We start from the raw sequence: 24,892 nt of genomic DNA, 5'->3' as shown, positions 1-24,892 counted from the left end.
ATTCACTGGGGACTTATTTACAAATGGTTAAACAGGTGAAGTGATTCTTGCTCAGAATAACCAATTCAGCTGTCTGTGGATATCATCTGAAAATGAAATCCACTGTTAATCCCCAAATCTGTTAGAAATCCACTGGAGCCTGGCCATGATGAGTCCTTGGGGTATTAAGTCCACAGAATAGGAGTGTCTTGTGACAAGGTCCTTTGGAGAGATACATCAATAACTCTTCACTGCCCTGGGTATGTTGGGTAGGATCTAAATGATCCTGATACAAATTTCCAATATGGCACCTGAATCCTCCCTAACACATGCTAGTACCATGGGTGGTGGAAAGAGGACTGTCTAGGATTTAGCAGGCTAGGTCCTAGCCCCACTAATGACATGGATGGGCTACTACCCTGCTCTGGGCCTCAGTTTCCTTAACTGTAAATTAAAGGGAATGGGTTCAATGGCCTCCAAGGTCATTTTCAGTCCTAAATCTCTGTTCCCATGATGACCAAAGTCCTTTCAGCTTTTACAGTTTTGTTTCTGTTTTAAAATGCAAACTCTTGGGGTAGCTAGGTGGCACAGTAGATAGAGCTCCAGCCGTGGAGTCAGGAGGACCTGAGTTCAAATCTGGCCTCAGACACTTGACACTTACTATATGTATGACCCTGGGCAAGTCTCTTAACTCCTATTGCCTCGCCAAAAATAAAATAAATAAAATAAGATAAAATACAAACTCTTCAGTTTGGGATTCTAAGTGCTCCACAAACCAGACTGGGGATTCTCAGCCCTGTGTTGTACGATGGGCAGGCCAGTGGAGCTCCTTCTCAGGATGGTGGTTTTAAACGCACAAAATAAAATGTCCTATTACCAAGGACACTGGTGATCCTGGGGTTCAGGGACTTCCAGGTACGAACCTTGATCTAACTCTTCTAGACTACATCCCCCTTCACAAAGTCTATCTCACCTATTTCCTGTTGCCCAAATTTGGCATTCCTTCGTCCATGCCTTGCTTTCACACAGATGTGTCTCTCCTACATTTTGACTGCACTCCTGCCTCACCTCTGCCTCCTAGAATACAGTGTCCTTCAAAGCCAGCCCAGGAGCCACCTCCTATGGGAAGTCTTTCCAAGCACTCCTGGCTGTCAGTTCTGTCCTTCCCCAAATTATTCTGTATATACTCCACTTACTCTGTCTCCCCCACCCCGAGAATGTAAGTGCCCTGAAGGCAAGAATAGGTGACTTTGTATCACAGTGGCTAGTACAGTGCCTCCCATTGGTATGTGGTTTTTTGGGGCCTGACCCATGACTTCACCAGGGCAAGGCACTTTCCCCCTCGGTGTAGACTGCTGACAGCCCAGGGGAGCTATCCCAGTAGGTGCCTAATAAGTGCTTTCGATCAGACTGTCTTTCACTGTAAAGGGCAGGGAGAGCCCAGAGTGGTGGGTTCTCAGATGCCATCTTGTCCTATCTCTACTGATGCATCTCTTTCAATGCCTCTGGGGTAGCTCCCTCACACTTCTCCTCTCTCCTTGGCCCAGTCCATTAACTCCAGGTTAATGAGTCACATAACAGACAAACCCAGGCAACAAGGGCTTGGAATGCCCCCAAAGTCACATAATCAGACTGGGAATAATTGAGAATTGGCTGTAATATTGATAAGATTCACAGGGCAGGGGGAATAAATACAAATACATGGGACAATCCTAATGCGATATTCAATTTCACTTCTTAGCAGGACTTCTTCAAAATTAAATTGGTTGGGCCTAACAAACAGAAGGCATGTGGATTATCCTGAAGGTTAAAAAAATATGCACATAATTTCATGTATCATTAGGCCCAAAGCTTCCACTAAACCTGTAAGAGAGTGCCAGTGACTTGGCGCTTACCAACTGTCAGTGCAAGGTCATTACTATGATATCCAAATAAGCGATGGAGTAGGGACGGCCCCAACGATCCCGTAATGTTAACACATTAGTGACAGGGAACAAATCCATCCACTAAATGGCTGCAACTTACTCAATAAACTTCAGAGAAGGCGACAAAAGTAATACAAAGGGACTGACGTCCACAGAGCTGCAAAGGAGCCACCAGAAAAATCAAGAATGAACGGGATGGGCAGAAAGAGCTCAGTAACACACACCCATACACACTTACGGAAGAGCGTCAGTGAAACATTTAAGAAGGAAACTGGAACACAGGGGCTCTTTCAACTTAAAATCCTTTCATGCAGGGTGTCCTGAAAGTCTTAGTGCCGCTTTGAAGGCCAGAGGCCAGTGAAGCCACAGAAATTTGAAATGCCACTAAGACTTCTGGGATGCCCTGAATCAAAACAACTAAATGACTGTGGTTTTGGTAAATGGAAGCTGGTTTTGTCTTCTTAGATTGAATTACCTTTAGAAAAACAGAAATATTCACCAGGGTTGATTCATCGGGGCCATCTGAGGAAAGGTAGAGTGGAAAGAACACTGGATTTGCATCAGAAGAGCTGCCTGAGTCTACTGCCCAGCTCCACTGCCGTGTGACCTTGGGCATGGAACATTCCTCACTGGCTCTCTGTTCCCTCACGTGTAAAATGAGAGGTTTGGACTAGATGTCCCCAAGATCCCCTCTAGCTCCAGAACCCGGATCCCACCTTTCTCACATCTCCTTCTCCAGAGTCGCATTCCTTTGTTCCTTGCATAATGAGGTGCTCATAATTAACCAACAGGCATAATTACACAATAAATACCTAATATTTTAAGACACCATTTTGTTAGTGGGAAATCACACTGTAAATAAATGGTCCCCTCTGGGGACCCTGGTGGAACACTAAATATTTGAGGAACCCAACCCACTCACTGCAGTGTGAAGAGGATTGTGTAAATGAAGAAATCCTTCATGTATCATTAGATGTCTAATCCAGGCTGGGATGCATATTAAGCCATTAAAAATAATGTTAAGAACTCCTGGAAATTACCCACATGTTCCTTTCACAGTTGTAATTAGAGGAGAAGGAGGAGGGGGAGAGATATTTAACTCAAGGAACCATTTCTTAATAAAAGGGAGTGGTATGTATTGGATGTAGGTGAGAGTAAGGGTTAATACAGACTGGGCAAACGTGGGCCTTGCGGTACAGTGCCTGCCTAGCAGTCAGATGGATGCAGGAGGGAGATTGGTGAGAAGCCAGTGAAATATCAGCTGGTCCCACCAGCTGGACGTCCTGGGGTATCCCACACTTTCCTAATATTTCTAGCATGCATACAGTAAGCACACACAATTAAAGGGGGAAAGAAGGCCCCCAACCTATCCTTTCCAGGGCAGACTGAGCACATAAGCCTGGTGACATTTTCCCTCTTACAGAGTAGCTCATAATTAAATATTGTGGCATTAATGACCTGGCTGATTCAATGAGTTCTGATTCAGTACAATTACAGCTCCTTTAGTGAGGTTCATTCCTCGTCTCTGATTCTTAAAGGGCACGACAATGGGAACTGAGAAAAGTCGGCCGGCAGACGGCAAATCGAGAGGCTGCTGCCTTCGCTGCTGATGCGAGGCTAGCTTAATGCTATCCAGTCATGAAATACAGTCACATTTCCGCACTTATACTTCATGGCAGTGCTGCTGGCCCAGGAAATTACATCTAAAGTCTCATTACTTTTCTCTCACAACTGAAATGAAACACAACAAAGAGATGTTTGCACGGTCTCTCTCTCTCTCTCTCTCTCTCTCTCTCTCTCTTCTCTCTCTCTCTCTCTCTCCTTTCCCTCCTTCTCTCTTTCCCTTTTCTCTCTCTCCCCTTTTCTCTCTTTTCTTTCCTCTCCTTCTCCTTCTCTCTATCCCTTTTCTCTCCGTTTTCTCTCTCCTTCTCTCTTTTCTTCCCCTCTCCTTCTCTTTCCTTTTTCTTCTCTCATTCTCTCCCCCCCACCCCTCTGCCCTGCTACACACACACACACACACACACACACACACACACACACACACACGCCCCCAAAGGCCCGAGGCCATTTCCCATCCTAGTTCCAGTCTCACAGAGGGGCACTGCAGTGGAGCTGAAAGAGCACTGCATTTGAAGTCAGAGGATGTAGGTTCAAATTCTATCATTTAAGCCTTTTCAGTCTCAGTTTCCTCTATGGCATGAGGGGTTTGGACTAGATGTATGGTTTTGCTCTTAACCTATGATTAGATGAACTGATGCCTTTCATTCTTTCTTATAATTACACAGATCCGTGTGTTATGCACCCTACGAGACTCTTAAGTCCCGGGAAGCTCCCCGTATGATTTATATCTTACTGAATCTCCTGTGATCTGTCAGTCAATTAGCAAGCATTTATGAACTACCTATTACGGATCTGGCTCTGTGCAAGGTGCTAGGATGAAAATGAAATGTCCCCTGCCCTCAAGGAGCTTCCTGTCTCCTGGCACAAAGTCAGCACTCAGTAAGCATCTGCTGGAGTAAAATGTTGCCCCTCTCCTACTCTGGCCAGGGCAATGGGAGATGTTGATAAGATACACATGTCTTTAGGATTTTTCTCCACCCAACCAGAGTTGGATATACCATCATTCAAGCATGAAGGGGGTTTTCAAACTCTAGTCCAGGGGTGGGGAACCTGTGGCCTCCAGGCCACCTTGAGGTCCTCGAGTGCGGCCCTTTGACTTCCCAGAACAAAGCCCCACCCCTGTCACTAGGCCAATGGCATCACTGGCTCAAGCAGGTCCTGCCAAGCCAGGAAGGCTTCCAGCACAGGTAGGTGGGCTTGATGACTACTGACTGTATCATCCAGACACTAAACTTTGGGCATCTTTGGGACCTTTGACAAGACTGCAAACATTCTTCTGATAAAGGACTCAGAAGCAGACCGCTCTGCAGGCTGTGAATTCTGAACCCACAAGGGAGGCCATTTTCAACTGCTGGAGGGCCTAATTCTCAAATCTGGCCCTTCCCCTCACCATCTTCCCTTCCCTCCATTGGCTCTCACAGCCCCAACTTCTCTACATTCCCAGAGAAATAAATGAAGGCCAGGCCTGTGACAAACAAAATCACGTAACGCCCATGCCTGGAGCTCAACTAAACTGCTTCCACTAAGAAGCGATGCTCCCCTGACAGAGGAGAAGCAGAGGGCAGGCTTGAGGAATTCACAAGAAACAAGGGAAGGGCCAATGCGGCGAGGCCCGGTTGCCGTGGGCCGGGCTCCATGGCTTTCCATTGGAAAACAAAACTCTTTCCTCCAGATCTTCTCGGGTGGTTTTTGATGTTCTTGTTCCAACTTGTCAACTGATGTTTGAAATGAATAATGTGCCAAAGTTCAAAATGTCCTTTCTGGTTACCCTTTTAATGCTCTTAACACAGTGTGGCTTCTCCATGTGGACAGGATTAATGACAGATGGTAATTACACTATTAAACTAGAATACCTATAATGGCAAAAAAAAAAAATTCCATTATGTGAATTCCTCATGAGTGTTTTTATTAGAAAAATGTAATCACTTGAAAGCCATACATAGAAAGCCTTGTAGCAAAGCCTTCTGTGACCCTGAAAACACTATCAAAATATGAGTTATTATTGTTATTATAACACTCTCTCTCTCTCTACACACACCCCCCAACTTTTTTTGGAATCTTTGCCTCACCATTCCTTGCTCAAAAACATTAAAAGATTCGCAAAGTAGAGTGCTGGGGTTGGAGCCAGAAAGGCCTGGATTCATAGCCTGATTCTTGCCCCTTACTAGCTTTGTGACCCTGAGCGAGTCACTTAACTGCAACTCCCAGGACTTCACTATGAAGTGGCTTCAATCTGTTTTGAGGAAGGGAATTCCCATGCTGGGATATCACCAACCAGCTGACATCCCAGAGAAGCAGCACTCTGCCCTGGTCCTACAGAGCTGGACCAGTGGGCTCCATTACGGATGTCACATTTTAGAAAAGACACCATAAGCTAGAGGAGGCAGCCAGGGTGGGGACTGCCAGGGTGGGGACTGCCCTTCTCATCCAATGATCTATGAAAGGATCTGAACATTTAGCTCAGAGAAGGAAAGACAGACGGGAAGCTTCAGCACTGTCTTCAAGTGTTTGAACTCCTATGATGCAGACGAGAGAATGGATTGCATTTGACCCCAGAGGGGAGAATTTGGAGCAGCAGGTACAAGGTGCTCAAAGACAAATTGAGATTTCATGTTAGGAAGAACTTTATAGCACCAAGTGCTACCTCGAAGCAGAAGAGGCTGTCTTGGGAGGGAGGGAGTCTCCCCTCACTGGATGTCTATAAGTAGAAGTCTACACTTTCTGAATGTGTGGAGGGCAGATTCTTGTTGGGGTATTTGGAACTGGATGGGATGGCCACCAAGATCCCTTTCAACTCTGAAATTCTGGGTTTCTGGGATTATTGGAAAATCTTGCTGAAGAAATTAAGACCAAAAGAAAAAGTAATCCATGTCTACACTTAATTCAGTCCCCTATGTGAGTATTCCCTTACATATGAGGATCAAAAGTATTCTGTTCCTTAAGAAGCAATTTAACTAGTTACCACATTAACCCAAAGACACGACCATTGCTTGGTAGCCAACCTCTGGGTGTGTTCTCTCATCTCTGTCTCTCTCTCCCTCCCCACGTCTCTTGTCCCGTTCTTTTTCTTCACACATGTACATATTTCAATATATAGAAACACACATGCTAGCACCTGCTGGGTACCAGGTCTCACACATGTCACCTGTTCCCAAGTCTTTAGCTGGGAGGGAGGAAGGAAGGGCAAAGACGATGAGATGCAATGAAGCCCAGTGACTGAGTCTGCAGTGGCCAAACAGGCCATAAGAGATGCTGCTAGGTACTAAGAAAGAAACAGCACATCCAAGATATGAGGACTGGAAAAGGACCCTAAGCTGCTGTCACTCTTGTTCAGCCGTTTTGGTCTGTCTGACTCTTCATGACCCCATTTGGGATTTTCTTGGCAGAGACACTGGAGCAGTTTGCCATTTCCTACTCCAGCTCATTTTACAGACGAGGCAACTGAGGCAAATAAGGTGAAGCGACTTGCCCAGGGTCACACAGCTAGTAAGACTCAGATCTTTCGGACTCCAGGTCTGGGGCTGTATCCACTGCGCCACCCAGCTGCCCATAAACTTTACAGCCTATCCAGAATTTAGAACTGGAAAGAACGTTTTTGTTGTTGTTCGGTCATTTCAGCCATGTCTGACTCTGCGATCTCATTTAGGGTTTTCTTAGCAAAGATACTGGAGTGGTTTTTCCTTTCCATTGTATTCTAAGACAGAAAATGGTAAATTTAGGCTTGATATCAGGAAAAGCTTCCTAATAATGCAAGCTGGCCCTGAGGATAATGGACTCACCATTCATGGTGGTCTTCAAGTAAAGGCTGGCTGAGCACCTGTCTACGATATTAGAGGGACGATTCTCGTTCCAGTGTGGGTAGAACTAGGTAGCTGCTAAGTTTCTGTCCAACTCAGAGAACCTGTCATTTGGATTCTCTCCACACTCCACCTCCTTCTTCTCACCTGCCACAAGCATCATCAGCCTGGTAAGCCTCTGTCCTGGGGCCCTCCTCTCTCCGCTGATGACTAACCCCACCCTGGGACCACCATTTTGGGGAAGGATCCCAGCCATGCTTTGTCTCACTCTCACCTGGACAATCTCTAGACTCTCCTGCTCCTTGTCTGCCACACTGACCCTGTAAGGGGTCACTCCACCCCAATCCCCTACCCCCACCACCATCCAACACCATGTTTCTATGTACTGTCTTTCCCCATTTGACTGGAAGCTCCTCGAGGACAGGGGCTGTTTTAATCACTTGTCTCTGGGAACATAGTAAAGCATTAATAAATGCTCTATTTGTTCTCCAGCCAGGTACTTCCTCCACAGAGCCAGGGCTCCCCCTCCTCATTAGGCAGGGATCACCTCCCTTTCCTTCCCTGGGTTTCTCCCACTCTGTTCAGACCAGCCTGGTAATATGGGTTCACAATCCATTTATCACCTTGCTCACTTTCTTGTTCCCTTGAAGAAAACCACAGGCAATTTGCTCCTTGTATTATTAAAATCACTAAAGCTAGCAAACTGTTCATCAAAGGCTTAAACATTTTTTTAAAGATTCCCTGTTTTTCCTCACTATTCCTCCTGCCCTCCCCTCTCGCCACCCCATTCCTGCTGCAATGCAGATGAACAAGGCATCTCCTTAGCAATGTATGGTCTTAAGAGAGCTTCCTGAGGCTCAGGGAGCTTCTGAGTGACTTGTGAGAGGACTCCCCAGCCTGGATGTGTCAAAGACAGGACCTGATCCCAGTTCTTCCACACTTCAAGGCCAGCTCTCTATCCCCTAGACCATGAACAGGGGGCTGGGGGGCGCGGTCTTTTTTGCAGCTGCCTCTTCCATTCCCAGAAAAGGAAGTCGGGGGTAGCAGATGTGGACACCCCCATCACTGCCCTAGGGAGATCCCCACTGGACTCCGATGACTCGAGGAGAGAGTCAGGCCTATGACTTTGCCAGTAAGGCCACTTCAATCCAATTCAAGCACGAGTCAAGGCACCACCCTGTGATATCACTGATCCTCTCTGACAATGAAAGGCCAACAACACTTGAAGAGATACGTTCATGGCTATTCCCCTCTCAGGGCCTCCTACCTCCTGCTCTCCCAGAATCCCACCCTGGAAACCCCTGAGCCCACAGCTAGACCCCATCCCAGCTTGGTTTCATCTGTTGTGAAGAAGGATGAGCTTCCCTCAAGTGCTAGTGACTAATTAACCATTTAATGCCAGGTCTTTTCTGTGTATTTTCATTTTAAAAGGGCATACTTTGGAAAGAGTAATACCTAACAATAGAAACTGCAGCACTTGGAAAAGAGGGAGGGTTTTTAGGGGACAGAGAGCCTCCTCTGAGCCCGGGAGCCATGGAGTGAATACACAAGGGCTTGGGGGAGAGAAAACCCCGGCTCTAATGCTGGCACTCACGGGCATCTCGGACAGCTCCCTTGGCCCTAGGGGGCCTTGATTCCCCCCTTTAAAGAGGGGTTTGGGCCAAATATTCTGAGGTCCCTTTTCAGCTGTAAATCCTCTAGAAGCCTGCTTAGCCACTCTGAAGGGCTGGCCCGCACTCCCAGGTTTCCTTTCTCACAAATACCCAGAAAGCATCATCATCATCATCACAATTAACTGACATTAAGATAGCATCCCAAGGTTTGCAAAAGCATGTAGCCTTTACTGTGGTGTTTGACCCTCACAACAGGTCTCTGAGCTAAGAGCTTTGGATCATACCCATTTTACAGAGCAGGAAGGCTGAGACTACCCAGGGTCACAGAAGCAGACACTCAGAGCTAGGAGGGGCCTTACAAAAGGCCATGTAATCCAACCTTAGAGGGGTCAGTGACATGACCAGAATTACAGAGTGATCAGAAGTCATCCCCAGTGTCTGAAATAGGATTCTGACCCAGGCCTTCTTGATTCCAAGTCCAACAATTTATCTTCTCTAGAGCTAGGATTTCTACAGCACTTAAAAATTTACAGAACACTCTATACATAATGTTACCTTCTTTTGTCCTCTTACCTGGGAGGTAGGGGCTGGTGTTACTCCCATTTTACAGATGAGGTCAAATTTGAACTCAGGCCTGGCTGGAATCTAAGCCCATTTCACTTTCTAGCTGCTGGCACAGAAGGACCCAGACTCTGGGATGCATGTCCATCCCTTATGCAGGAGGGATGCTGGAAGCCAGGATCAACTGCCCCTTCCTCATCAGCAGAAGAGATCAGAGCTGAAGGAACCGAGGGGTGACCAAAGGGGCCTGAAAGCCCGGCACAGTGTAAGCTCTCAAATACAGGGGCTGTTTTTACTGTTAGCTGCCCCAGGTAGAAATCCGGGGCCCCCCAATCTGGATGCCCTGGATCCAGCTCCTTCCCATCCCAGTGAATCAAGCCTCTGGGCCCTTCCTCATGTCTGTTTCCGCTGCCTCTGGGAATGCCACAGCCCAGGGCCACCTCCTAAAGAAGGCCTTCTCCCACCTCCAATGACTGTTTCTTTATTTGTGTCAAATGGAGGCTGGGGGAAGGGCAGGAGATCTTTCATTATCCCACATACTTAGCACACAGGAGGCACTTACCAAAGTTTGCAGACTGACTGATTCCTAGGTCTTGCTCCAAGTCAATGCTCTCTCCTTCTTAAAATCACTTTTTTCTTATTGTGCACATTCACGGTCTTTCTTTATGTATTATCTGTTGTTCCCCCAGTAGAATTTAAGCTCCTGGAAAGCAGAGGCTGTTGGACTTTCAGCTTTGTATCCCCAATACCTAGCCCAGAGGCTGTTACATAGCAGGTATTGGAATGGGTTGGAATCTGGCCCACTGGACAGCTCAGTCCTTGAGTCCTAGACATCTAACGTGGGACAAGTGTGAGCTGCCTTTTTGGGGCCCTCTGAGATGGGGTCTCTACCCCATCTGAGGGGTCTATACAAGTCCTGAGCCCTCCCCAAACACTCTGAGATGCGCATGCGCGCACACACACACGCGCGCACACACACACACACACAGTCACACCAGAAGTCAGATCCCACTCAGTAAAGTACAAAGAGGAGAGGAGAGGTGGAGTGTGGGATGCCAAGCCCCACCAGGGCTGACCTTGAGCCAACAGATCGAGGCCATCATCATATCACGGCAGTAGGATGAGCTAAGTGACCGAGGGAGATTCTCTGGCTTGGGTGATGCTTTGATCTCCCTGCTAAGGGTGCCACAGGAAACCCTCCCCTCTTTTCCTGAGCTGTCGTCTGCCGCCCGCCCACCCCTCCCACCCCACCCCCCCCCCACCCCCCCCCGCCAGCTACTCCCTCCTCGTCCTTCTCTCTTGTAGCTGCTCATGAAGTCACGGTTCATTAGGGTGGAAAGCCAAGGTAGAGAGAAATACTTGCAGACTCAGGATGGAGCAGCTGCAGTCCCGGCTGTGCTGAAAAGGCACCAGGCTACAGATGATGGAAGTTGAGGGTGAATTCCTAGGACATGCCCTTCCCCAAGGTCACACAGCTAGCGTATTAGAGCTGGAATTGACCCCAGTTACGGACCTCCAAGGCCACCCCTTTCTATGAGACCAGGCTGCCTCTAGCCAAGGGAGAAAGGGGAGGGGGCCAGCCTCTGCGCCTTCCCTGGGGAAGGAGGCAGAATCCACAGAACCCACCATCGGGTTCGCACAGTTAGGACTTCCTCTGGGCCACCACTGGCCCTGCCCAGGCACTGGGCGTTGACACTGTGAACGTGAACTCTGACTACAGAGTCCACAGGAGGGTCGGTAACATCGTCTCTGTTGGCAGACCGTCAGATGAGAACTGGAAAGGGGGAAGGGATGTTAGAGACACTAGGTTTACAGAGGAGGAAACTGAGGCTTGGAGGGAGGGTTAGGTGATCTGCCCTTGTGGCAATCTAGGAACATGAGCTGAGAACTGGGAAGGGCCTCAGAGTCCACTCGGATGGCTCTGTGAACTTTTTCAAAAATATATTTAGACAACTGAATTTTAATGTAATTGTCTTTGGTTGTAATCTTAGGTATTTTATTTCATGCATTTAAAAACACGATTTGGAGATAGGGTCCCTAGGCTTCAGTGGCCTGCCCAAGGGGTTCATGATGCAAAGAAAGACAGAAGTCTTTCTTTACAGAGGAAGTGACTGGAGCTCCAGTGACTGGCCCAAGGTCACACAGGAAGGAAACAGGAGAGCTGAATTTAAACCCAAGTTCTCAGATGACAAATACAATACTTCCCTTTTTGTATTTTTATTATTATGCCATTTTCATATTCTCTCTCTCTCTTTGGATGTACTTACATAAAGAACCATGGTATAACATGTATTTTAAAATTATGCTATAGCTATAGAGAAAACTTTTTAAAAGTTGAGTCTATATAAGTAACTTTTTTGATGTTAGGAATTCCCAGTGTGGGATCTCCCCCAACAATACCTTAGAGATTCATAGATCTCCTGGGCCACTGAGAGGTTAAACAACTTGACCAGGGTCACTAAGTTCTAATATTTCAAAATTATAATACTATTTGTACCAGAGATAGACAAAAAAAAATTAATGCTCGTAAAAACTCATACTGCAACTGTTGAACCATTTCAATCACGTAACAGACCAACACTTTTACACTTCCTATGAAAATCATTTCAGGTTTTGTACCTACCCAAATTGTATCCAACTCTTACAGAGGGTGGGCCAAGACAGTGCCTGGCAAACTGCATGTTAAAGAGTTAAAAATAAATGTATACACAGACACATAGACCGTATATAGGACAATCTCCCAGGAAAGAGATGGTAGAGACTGAAAAATGTCACTGTGGCTTGTCACCTCCAATCTTCTCAGGAAGCAGATCTTTAACATGAGCATGGGAAGTCACACTGGGCCGTACAAAGACTTCTAGACTTGGGGTCGGATGACCTGGATTCAAGTCCCAACACTTCCATTAACTGGCTGTGTGACCCTGGGCAAGCAGGACTTTGCCCCCTCAGTCGCCTTTGACAACTGGAATGGCCACTGGGCCCCAACAAGTCACACTGACAGCTTTGTGGGGGTGACTTTCTGCTTATGAATAGGGTAGGAACCCATCGATTTAAAACAGACTTGTGTCTTGGAAAAAAAGGAAGGGGTTACCTCCTCCAGTCTTCAGATTGGAAGAGCATGTAAAGCAGGACATAAGAGATAGCATGGGGTAGTGAAGAGAGTTTTGGATTTGGATTCAGGAAGACTTGGGTTCAAATCTTCCTCAGACACTTACTAGCTGTGTGACCCTGGTCAAGCCAATTCACCTCTTGGACCCACAATTTCCTCCTCAGTAGACAAGGAGTTGGACCTTGTATCCAAGGTGAGATGGCCTCGAAGTTCCCTCTGGCCTCTAAATTAATGAGCCAATGAAGGAATAAATGAAAAAGCATTTATTAAGCCCTTATGGTATAGCAGGCACTATATTATCCCATGCCCCTGTGTTATGGGGAGAGCTCAGGTGGAGGCAATATGAAACAGACTAGCAGTACATGCTGTGACTTAACCAAAATTAGTCTTGAAGTCCTTTAAAAGCCTGCTCAGCCCCTTCTCTCCTTTGAGTAGATCAGGAAAACAAAAGCTCTTTTTGCCCATGTCCTCTCTGCCTCGCCTCTCTCTTTCCTTTCTGACAACTTTAGCTGGGCCTAGGACAGGTAATATAGGAGAAATGGTTCCCATCCTGTTTTCAGGCATCATAGAGGCCCTCCTATTTTTAGGAATATTGTTAGAGACTCTATTTTCCTTATACAGCAGTAGGATGACAAAGGAGACCATTTATAGTGAAATAAATGTAACAAAGGATTTTTAAAAACAAGTTCCTGGACCCCAGGTTATGAATCACTGCTCTAGGAGTACTTCCAACATTGGAGTTTTTTCCCTCTGCTACACACGTAAGCTCATCATTCTCTCAGTCCAGAAAAAAAAAAAAAGAAGCATCTGCAAGCAGAGTCGTTCCCTCCCAGAGCGTAAAATTTGATGCACTCTAGGTGCACTCTACAAGCAGCGTCAAATGGGGCAGATCTTCCCCACGCCCCCTTTGCTAAGCCCCTGGAAGAGGCAAACACCAACAAGTCGTCTCCATCCTTCCCTCTCCTCTGCCCAGGGACACCGACGGCAGGGAGCCTCCTGCCTGGGGCTGACCTCCTCCACGCTGGGCATACAAAGACAAAGGCTCTGGGCATAAAGACAAAATCAAAACAGTTTCTGCCTCAAGAAGCGGGCGTGCTGGGTGGGAAACAACGCAAAGGAAGGTCAATTGCAAGTATACGAACAAAGCAGTACAGTTCCCTATCCTTGGTGATGTTAGTCTCTAGAATTCATACTAACTCCAGGAAACAAATGTTTCAACTATGAAAGAGAGGACATTTTTACACGCGTGTCAAAGACTGGCCACATTCAGTAAAAATGCGGTAGTTAGGGAGTTTCTTAGGACTCCCTCTCCAGGGCACAGGAGGACAGTTTAAGGAGGAATGATAAGGAAGCCTCTCTTTCTCTAAGCAATGTTGCTATTTGACACCTTCAAAGAAAACCCAAAACAAGATTAGTTATTAAAGAAATGTTGCAAATAGGCCAGGCCCACAGAGCTTTAATCTGAAGGGATGAAAACAGACTCTACCAGACCCTCAACTTTGGTGCAGGACTCACTTCCTCTTTTTTCTCAAATGAGTAAAGTGCCTGACATGTTGGAAATACTGAGAGCCAGGGAGCCTGAGTGTAAATCCTGACCAACTTGGCTATGGGGGGGGGGGTGTCTACGAGATGACCTCCAGCTCTGAATCTAAATGAGGGGTTTCATTAATTCACCATCTGGCCCTAGTCCCCCATTCCCAGTATGTCAACTAATGAACTACATTTATTAAGTGCCTATTGTATGCCAGGCACTGTGCGCTCTCAGTTATAACCCAACCTAACCGCCTACCTGCTGGTTCCTGAAGTCTCAGTCCATCTCCCATCTTCAAGCTTTCTCCCAGGCACTGGAATTCACTCGTGACTCACCTGTACCTCTGAAAACTCCTGAGCTTCCTCCGGAGCTCAGCTCCTGCAGCAACGTTCAGGCCCCATCATGCCTGCTTTCCGGGGTCATTCCCACTCTCTGCCCCTCCCCAGCAGGGATCAATAATTGAGGGCATTTCCCTAGGGCTTTCGGATTTGCAAAGCACTCTACACAGGTGATCTCATTTGACCCTGACACCAGCCCTGTGAAGCAGGTGCTCTCTAGCCACATTTTACAGATGAAGAGCTAGAGGCAGGCAGGAGTTAAGGGACTTAGTCGTGGCCTCACAGCTAGGGAGTGACCGGTTCGGTTTCGTGTCTCCCCGAATCAAGCCTAACGCCGGACATGGTGCCACCTCGGTGCCCGCCTACCAATAAGCATTCCCTCAACACCGACTGCGTTCCGTGCGCGGCGCGAGGTGCCCGGGCACATGCAAGAGCTCGCTCTTGGGAACCAGAAAAGGCCTGGCAGTCTTGGATGTGATAAGAAAAATACGAGGAAAGGAGCACGCGCTGGCTCTGCGGCCGTCCTCATTACTCATCCCCGGTGTTTGCTCTCTGCTGTCCTTAGACTGCTGTTTATACCACTGCTAGGAGAGCAGCCCAAATGGAAGTCTGCGTAGTGGGATTACGTTCACCTGGGCTGCTTGGTAAAGCTCGCCCCCTGGCTTGTGCTGCAAAGGGGCTGTTTGGCCAGAAGGGTCCTCTGGCTCCCTTCCAAGGGCAGCGGGGGAAGCTGGGGGCTCTGTTCTCCTAGTCAGCCCCAAAGACCCCTGAAGGTGACTCCTGGAGCAGTGTGCAAGATTCATTCAATAAACAGTAAGCAAATATGGTGAGGTCGCTGCTGTGTGTACAGCAGTAAAGCTGGTCCTGGGAGAGCTTGGCTCCTGCCCTCATGGGGCTTCCAATCTAAAGGACAAATCAGGCCCCAACCAGTCATGTTCTAGGGTAACCAGACAAGCCATCTGTGATCCTCAGACTGGGCAACCAAACCACTAAAACCATGGGTCTTTTATGTCTCATTTCCCATGCTGCCCCTGGGAAGGATGCCCCCCAGCCTGGGACGTATGTAACTTAACATAGGGGAGCTTTTGTTAGCATTTCACAGAATGAGGGGACAAGATCAGAGGCCCCCCACGAGGCCCTTCCTATGGCTTCAAAGCTCAGCCCAGAACAGAGCCCAAATCTTCCTAAAGCCACCCAATGATAAAATTTAGCACATTAAGAAAGACTGTTCCTTCCATATCCATGAGAGTTAATCAATACTTAGAGGATACTGGTTCCTAGGAAAGTCACTTTATTTACACTGCTGATTCTCCTAGGGGGTTGGCAGGCTTACCTAAATAACTGCTTACAGAGCATCTTGGACAAAAGATGTTGTATGTACACATGCAAATATTTATAACACATTCATGTTTTTGTCATTGTTAATGCTTGAGGGGAGCTCAGCTAATTTCAGTCATACCAGCTGTCAAGTTTAGGAATGATGGCGGAATGGAATGACCTTGCTGGCACAGCCCTTTTCCTCTGCACCTTTGTATCGGGAACACAACACGTTAACTGGTTGATGCTATACTTCTTGACTGACTTATTGGTGTTTTACAATCTCCCCCATCTCCCAAAGCCCCTTGCCCAAGTCAGCCATTTCCTCTCTCCACTCCCTCAATCCTTGGATCTCCCAAATAATTTAAGGAAAGCAGTGGCCCTGTTTTCAAATCCCTTATGCCACCTGTGTGACTCTGGGCCCATTTCCAACATTTCTCGTGTTTCCTGTGGCTCTAAGCCCTCAGACGTGCTAGGACGAGCTATAACCTAGGAGAGAGGGTCCCAACATCTGGAGTACAAAGGGCCCCAACTAGACTCCGGTTCTGCTGGACGGACTCCACATTACTGGATAAAACGTCCTTTAATAAAGTCAAGGACAACGAACAGCAGATAACAATTTCATTTGGGCAGCAGCAGGCCAACCCACAGGAGAATCCATTGTCTCCACTGGAGCCTTGCTCTAAATTAATCATAAAAATGAAAAATGCAAATGGCTAAACTCGACGTAGGAGCAAACAGCACACGGCTGCAACACAAATGTGCAGTGTGCCTCAATCTCCAACTTTAGAGCAGAGTCATCAGTATCAGAAGAAAAAGTAGATAATGGTTAATTTTATTCCTCTATGAGATGTTAAAAGAGAACCGGCCAAAAAAAAGTACAGAAGGAAGAGAGGATTCCCAGCATTGCCTCTTTCCTTGGCCATTTCTCATGATTTTAGGATGTATTAGACACCCATGACATCACTCTCCCTCCAAAACTTCAAAGACACGACCAGAAATTCTTCTGTTCTTCCAACAGAACCTTCCTGGAAGAGCTCCTGGTGAGACAGAGAACATAGCTCAACTCTGATTCGGGGTCTCTTCTGTTGACAGATTAAAGCACAAGCTGGGGTCTCCACCACCAGCCCTGAGGGGCTCAGCTCTTCAGAATCATCTGCCTAGAACTCAGAACAGTTTCGAGGAAGATAAGAACCTGCAGGTTCTCTAAGACCACAAAGACCGTCAAGAAAGGAGCCATGTTAGCCCAAGTCCAAGTATGGTGGGGGGCTAAGGTTTCTACCCATCATTCCTCAGGAAGAGTTTCTTCCAGAAGAGAACGAGGGTGTCATCTCTCAGTCCTGCCCCATTGAAACTTAATTCTAATTTTAATTAATTTTTAAAATTTTATTTTTCAGATTGTACTTAATTTTTAAATTTATATTTATTTTGTTATGGTAATTTGTCTATAGTTGGCATTTGGTTTCCCCAACAAACTGTAAGTTACTGGAGGGCATGGGCTGTTTTATTTCTGTCTTTCTACCCCAAGCACCTACCAGAGCGCCTCACACGTAATAAGTGCTTGATGTAGGAGTCATTTCAGATCACTGACTTATCAGAAGGAGTCAGGTGGTGCTGTGGATAGAGCAATGGGCCTGGAGTCAGGAAGACAGGAGTTCAAATCTAGCTCAGACACTTCCTAGCTAGGTGACCCTGGGCAAGTCACTGACCTCTCTCTGCCTCAATTTGCTCATCTATAAAATGGGGATCATAGTAGCACCTATCTGCCAGAGTCGTTGAGAGGATCAAGTGAGATATTTATATAATATAAAAGATATGAATAATATTTACAAGGCACTTTGCAAACTTTAAAGAACTGTATCATATGCCATGGAGACAGCTCTGGATTCAGAGTCATGGTACCTGGTTTGAATCCTAGGTCTACCTCTCTGTGATCTTAGTAAGGTCACTCAACCTCTTTGAAACTCAGTTTTCTCACCTGTGAAATGAGAGGATTGGATAGCTAACAGCTAAGTTCTCTTCCAGCTTAAAACCTATGATTCTGCAATCCTTATACCAGACTTACTTAAGGAAGAATAAAAACAAGTGTAAGAAATGGTATGCAATTAAAACAAATACAGCAAGACCCAAATGAGGAAGCTGTTAATACTAAAACATGGGAAATGTGTAAAAAAACAGATATCAACAAAGACTATCACCATTTCCAAAGTAAGTTTAATTGAGGTAAATCAATCACTAAAGAAGGAGACCAAAAGAGTCTAGAAATTGCCTCAGCCAATAAACAATCTCTTCAACAAATGAAAAAATAAGAGTTGCGAAGGCCAACAAGAGTTTTGGATAGAATCTCACTTGTGACCTGTCAAGAAGAAAGATGGCGGAAGAATAGAACCATGTCCATGGGTGGCATCATGTCAAAAAACAGCAAGAAGCTAGTGGAAGACAAACAAGTTTACCAAAGCCTTGGCAAGAGACCCAGTGAAGCAAAATCATCCCCAAAGCATTTGAGAATAAAACTGGAAGGAAGAAATCAAAAAAGTTTTTTTTTAAAGTAGGGGAGGGAATCTGTAAAGATTTCTATACCAATTCTCTCCAATGACAGCATAGCCACCACCCTCGGACTCTAACATCACGGTTTCTAATGTACTATTTGTTCGGTCATTTTTCAGTCATGTCTGAGTCTCCACAACCCCATTTTCTTGGCAAAGATACTGGAGTGGTTTGCCATTTCCTTCTCCAGCTCATTTTACAGATAAGGAAACTAAGGCAAACAGGGTGAAGTGACTTGCCCAGGGTCACACAGTCAGTATGTATCAGAGGCAGGACTTCAAGCTAGGCCTTCATGCCTTCCAGGCCAATGCTCTATCCACTGGGCAATGCTGTCTCCCCAGTGGCCATGTTACATCTGGGAAATCACAAAGGGCTTTTTAAGGATCCCAAGTTTCTTCCTGAACAAAGCCCCACTTAAAAAAAAATCCATCCTCTTCCATTGATTCTGTATGACTTCAAATCATGGAACACTACGGTATCTGAAGACTACGCTGAGGGTGACCCCAGGGACATGGACACAGGCCTGGTGACGATGAAGAGGCTTCAGCAGACAGGGTATCCCCAAAGTTTTAGTACAGTGTTAAGCTCCTTAAGATCTATCAGCAAGGAAGAACTGCCCACAATATAATCTGAGGGATGTATAATTGGAAAAGAGGGTGGGCCAGTTTTATGGCAAGAGTTCCTGTCCAACCAATAGAGAGACAGCCTGTGTGAGGCTCTGCTGACATCAACTGAATGTCAACCGACCTAAAGGAAGGCCCCCAACATGCGGCACTGGCCCCTCGTGAGACACAGATGAGAGCCACAGAGTAAGAAGGCATGGGTCAGAGGTGAGCTGCACTACTGGGGGGATTATCCACACTGACAAGGGCACAGGACCTAAATATAAGCACCACACTTTCATGCTACTATGGTCTTCTATCCATCTAAGCCAGGGATTCTTAACCTGGGGTCCACAGAACCCCCCCAAAAAAGGGTACACTGGCAAATTTAAAGAAGTCAGGATAGGGAAAAAATGTATCATTATTTCAATATAATTGGTCTCCTTTGCAGGCCTATGCATTTTATTTTATGCATCTAAAAACATGATTCTGAGAAGGGGTCCACAGGCTCCACTAGACTGACAGTCCAAAGGGTCTAAGACCCCTAAAATGTTAAAAAAAACAAACAAACAAACAAACCTTGCTCTGGGCCCAGGCCAAGAAGCCAGTCTACAAAAGGGTTACCAGCTGTAATACCAGGCATGAAGATGCTTATTAACCTGTCAGTCAATAGAAGCAGAACCTCCTGAAATAAACAGCCTTAGAAGCAATATGAGCTAACCCGAATAACAACAAGAGTGGACATCTGTGTCATGCTCCACGGCACATACAGTGCTCCGCCCCATTTGGACTTCACCACAAGTCTGGGAGGCAAATACTACTCTTACTGCCAGGCGAGGAAGGTGAGGGCTTGAACCCAGGACCTCCTTAGTCTAGATCCAGCACTGTAGCCACAAAGCCCTCCTGCCCCAGCTGCTGGCTGGCTCCTGACATGGCACCGCCTCACAAACCAACCCACTTTCATTCAATTCAATCACCATTTCATTTAATTGCCTGCTGTGGTAGTCACTGGGAAAGGGATAAAGTCTAGATCAAACTGGATGTCTGCCATTCCCTAGGAGATAAATGGTCAAAGCGTAACAACAGGCAGATTTCAAAGGAAGGGAGCCAAGCTAGCAACAACAAAAAAACGCTGCAAGTCTCTAATAATTAGAGAAATGCAAATTAAACAAACTGAGGTTCTACGGCCCACTCATGAGATTGGCAAAGATGACGTAAGGGGCACACTCATGTAACGTGCACACTCAGGACCCTCTCCCAGAGCCTCCCCTCAGAGGCTGTGGCGCCTCTTCTCTGCCACTACTGACTCCAGCCCCCACCAGCTCATGTTAGGGGGCCAGGGGCTAGCGCCCCAGGGCCATTTAACCATTTAATGTCAATCAGCCTTTACAAAGGAATATTGACTAAGAAGATACAGCAAGCTGACTGGCCATGGCACCAGCTGTGTCTCCTGTGCAGCCAACTGTACATGGCTCTTCCCAATCACAAGCTCAACGGTTGGAACCGGTTACACAATGTCCACACAGGCTCCACAGTCTCTCCAAAACAATGACCTAACAAGTCATCACAATTCTCCCAAGAGCAAACTTCCCAGGGTCTCAACACAGCAGTTGCATCAGCTGAACAAGAGGATGGGTTCTGGTTAGTACAAGAAAAAAGAAAACTAACATTTGGAGAGATTGTGGAAAACTAGGCACACTAACATCCTGCTGGTAAAACTCAAAGCCAGCCCAGTCATTCGTGAAAGCTGTGTGGAACCATGCCTAAAGGTCACTAATCTGTGCGTGCCCTTTGTCCCAACAATACCATGACTAGGTCTATACTCAGAAGACGAGGGAAAAAATCCATGTGAACAAAAAAACAAATTACACTTGCTCTTTTTGTAGTGGCAAAAATCTAGAAATCAAAGAGATGCCTACCTGTTAGGGAATGGCTAAACATGGTAGGCGAATTTACACCCAAAGAAATCATCAAACGGACAATTTAAGTGGAAGCTGGGAAGACTATTATGAACTAATGTGGAGTTCGATCAGCAGAACAAGGGGAACAAGATTATAAAGAAAAATAATTCTGAAAGAGTTTAGACCTTGGATTACTTCAATGGATCCACTTCCTGCCAAAAAGAGAAAGAGAATAAAGACAGATACTTTTGGACAGAGCCCACATTAGGATGTGTATTACTTGACTATTCATATTTATTATTCAAAAAAATAAAGTTGCATATTCAATTGGACAGACTTAAAAAGAAAAGCAAGTTGTACATACCAGGTACTCTCAGTTTCGTGTGCGATCCTCTTTCTTCTCTACTATGTATATGGAAATGCTCGTTTTATTTGGTAGATGGTAAGTTCAGATTTTTTTAAAAAAATGGATTCCTGCCTTCATAATATAGTTCATGAAAGCAGCGAGTTTGTTACCCACAACTCAGCTCTTTGAATTTAGGATAAGAAGCAATCTGGCAAGCCAAATCAAAAGGATTTACACTCACCAGGATTAGCAAGCATTTTTTTCTTAGAGTAGAAGAGTTTTGAGTACGATCAAATAAAACAAACTAGCCAAAAAGAGGTCACGCTCCCACATCTACATGAGGCACCTTGTAAGGATGCCTGTGTTCTCCCCCTCTTAGATCTCAGGTGAGTCCCCTATGCGATACAAGTTCCTGCTTTTATCTGCACATCCAGAACTCGCAGTGACTTCTCCACATGAACTCACCTCCTTTGGGAGGGGCCAATATTAAAACCCCTGGAAACCACTATTCTTTGGAGAAGAAAACCTCCAAGTTCCAAACCACAAAGATCAAATGCACACGACTTACTTAAAAGAGCACAAGATAAATTTGCTCAATCCAGCACTACTAAGAATCACATTTTACCATTCGTGCAAGACAGCAGCAAGACACAGAACACCAATGCCTCCAAAGGGGTCAAGGGGAGACTGGCCCAGCAGACAATGCAAAAGTCCATGAGGGGGTGCTATAACCAACAAGGAACCCCAGAGAACAGAAGCCAACCAACCCACAACCATTTGTTACACATCTACCATGCAGCAGCAGCCACTGGGTTAGATGCTGGGGATTTAGGTACGAAGAATGGATTCTTATTCACAAAGAGCTTACATCCTAACAGGGGAGAATAAAGGCTGTTGTCAAGGAATTGCAGGAGGGGAAGTGAGAATGGAATGGTCATGCATTAGAGCAAGGGATGCCAAGCACACAGCCAAGGCCCTTCACAACCCTTCCCCCTGGAGAGGCTGGAAGGAGTGAAGGAAAGCCTCTGACACGGCGGGTGGGACTCCTCTCTGAGCTCTTGGGAGGACATGGCCAACAGCTGCACAAGATGCAAGGCATGGATAGTCTGCAATATTCATCACTCCTGAATAGATGAGATCACAAAGCCATTGGAATATCTGGGCCAAAATCAAAAGCACCTATCAAATCCTCCAGGTAGGGAGAAGGGGAAATACAGTAAGCCTTCGGCCATCTGTTGTTTTTATACCATCCTGAGATCCCAAAGGAAAAATGTGAATAATAATCTTTCTAACAGTGACAATAACAATGTTATCTTCCACAACAGCACCCTCCCAGTCAAGGGTTCTTGATCTGGGGTCTATGAGCTTGTTTTCTTATAACATTTTTATGACTGTTACCTAAAAATAATTGGTTTCCTTGGCAATCCGATGTATTGTATTTTATGCATTTAAAAGCATTATTCTGAGAAGCGCTCTGGAGGATTCACCCACCTCCCAAAAAGGTCCGTGACGCAAAAAAGGTGGCGAACCCCTGCTCTAGGTTAGGACATGAACTGCCTACATTCTCCGTCGGTATTCACATACACTAGGAAGAGAACGCAAGGAAGAACCTTCGGGGCACACTCAGGGGAGACGGGATGAGAAATGCACAAGATGGACAGGTGGATGGGCTGTAACTGGCATTCCTGGAGGGGCCCTCACACCAGGGAGGTCACAGCTCCATTGGCTTAAGGGAGAATGTTCCCAATTTGATGCTTCCTCACTTGAACTATGGTGCTTTCCTGAAGAAGCCAGACCGATATGAAATGGCAAGCTCACCAAAGACCGCTTCTTCCTCGCAGGCACTGTAAGATTCTGCAGCCAAACGAGGTACCAACACATGAGACACACAACCAGGATTTCCACCTAGCCGTATTCCTCTCCTAAGCTGGCAGCTCCGGTTCAGTTAAAGGAGAGACAGAAGCCTTAATGAAGACGTACGGATGGGGTGTGCAGGAGGCGGGCTCGATCTCTCTGCCGCCACACATTCTGCCTTTGCTTAACGCCCCCCACCCTTACTTCTGACCCATCCATCACCTCAGGGCCTCCTTCTGCTTTTGGTTCCGCATCATGGAGTCTTCACTATTGGAAATGCTGCCTGTCTCCCTGTATCTTTGGGATCTGGGGCATCGAACGTTTGAAAAGGGGCAGGCAGAACCACCTCAGTGATATGTACAGATGACCACATTATTTAGCCATTTCTTAGCGACCACATTAATTAAACAATTCTTAAAGTTTTGCTATCAGATCAAAGCATACTATTTTCACTTTTTTGTGTGTTTTTTTCCTTTTGTTCCCTTTCTTCTTTTACAGCATGGCTAATGTGGAAATACGTTTTACATGATTGCACACATATGACCTATATCAGATTGCTCACCGTGCTAGGGAGGGGGAGAAAGAAAAATTTGGAACTCAAAATCTCATGAAAAATGAATGGTGAAAACTGTCTTAATATGTAATTAGAAAAAAATAAAATACTATTTTTTAAAAATTGCTCAGATGCTGTTTATCTTTTCTTTTCTTCCCTGAGGAAAAGTAATTCTTAGAAGGAAACACACAGAAGGCTAGGAGAGGGAACAGCAGACTTGAATCAGGAAATCTCAGCTGTTTTATTTAACAATCACATGCAAATTACTTAGTATAGCTCTTGTACCAAATGGAACCTTAGTCAGTCAATAAACATTTATTAAGCACCTACTATGTGCTGATCACTTGGGATATAAAGGAAGCAAAAGACAGTCCCTGCCCTCAAGGAGCTTACACTCTAATGGGGGAGATAAGAAGCAAACCAGTGAGTACAAATGAACTATGGGCCTGTAGAAGGTGGGACTTTAGCTGGAGCACATGAGAAGTCAGGGAAGGCAGAAGGCAGAGCTGAGAAAGGACGAGTGTTCCAGACACTGGGGACGCCCAAGCAGAGAGAGGGAGTGTCTAGCCAAAGCAGGTGTCAGGGAGCAAGGTGTAAGAAGACTGGAAAGGCAGAAGGGGGCCAGGTTACGAGGGCTCTGAATGCCAGCCAGAGAACAGGCTTAGAAGCCAGATAGCCCAACTCTTTCAACTTGCAGAGAGGCTGAGGGATTAACCCAACCAGGTCACACTCAGACCCCCTCTTCTTCATGCCACAGTGCACGGTGTCCTTCCTCTCTGTAAGGGAAACGCAGTCCTGCTCTGTGCAATGAACACACTGTGGGTAATTTGTAGCATTTGTCAAGAATGCTCCGAGCTCTGGAGACTAATGTGTTTGTTGATCGTTAAAATGCTTTTTGACAGTTTTATGCTGTTATTTCTACTTTGATTTTATGATTATTCATAGCCCAGCATTTCCATTTCCTTAGATCTGTTGCTAATAATTAACGAGAATATTACATTTCTTAGTGGGGGAAAGTAATTGTGCTGAGTTTCTGTTCTACTTAGTTGTCTTAGGAAATTCTTATTTTGTTTTCAATCTGTGTGTACTTGAGACAAAGACAAAGTTGTTTTTTTTAAGTTTCCACACAGGAATTATTCTTTTTTTATGTTTTTATTTCTTATTTTTATTATTTTAAAATATTTTATTTTCCCTCACTTATATGTTAAAACAATTTTTAACATTTTTAATATAAATTTATTTATTTTTAGTTTTCAACATTCACTTCCACAAGTTTTTGAGTTCCAAATTTTCACCCCA

The 24,892-nt window shown here is 45.8% G+C and overlaps 1 protein-coding gene across 5 annotated transcripts in view; it reads right to left on the bottom strand.

Moving 5' to 3' along the window:
• The window catches only part of PPM1L (protein phosphatase, Mg2+/Mn2+ dependent 1L), a 307,428-nt gene that overhangs the window by 116,558 nt on the left and 165,978 nt on the right, over positions 1–24,892 (bottom strand). The window contains exon 1 of one of the 5 annotated variants that reach the window (XM_020988831.2): positions 10,572–10,669. The exons of the other annotated variants lie outside the window; for them this stretch is intronic. Coding sequence (XP_020844490.1) covers positions 10,572–10,601 — 30 coding nt within the window. The 5' untranslated portion in view covers positions 10,602–10,669. Of the gene's footprint in view, positions 1–10,571; positions 10,670–24,892 lie in introns of those variants that run through there. 5 annotated transcript variants of the gene reach the window in all.

The sequence above is a fragment of the Phascolarctos cinereus genome, unplaced genomic scaffold (genome assembly GCF_003287225.1).
Source record: "Phascolarctos cinereus isolate Bilbo 61053 unplaced genomic scaffold, phaCin_HiC Scaffold_7;HRSCAF=346, whole genome shotgun sequence".
Taxonomy (NCBI): domain Eukaryota; kingdom Metazoa; phylum Chordata; class Mammalia; order Diprotodontia; family Phascolarctidae; genus Phascolarctos; species Phascolarctos cinereus.
Note: the sequence above shows the minus strand (reverse complement) of the source record. Positions and strands in the feature narration are given on the sequence as shown.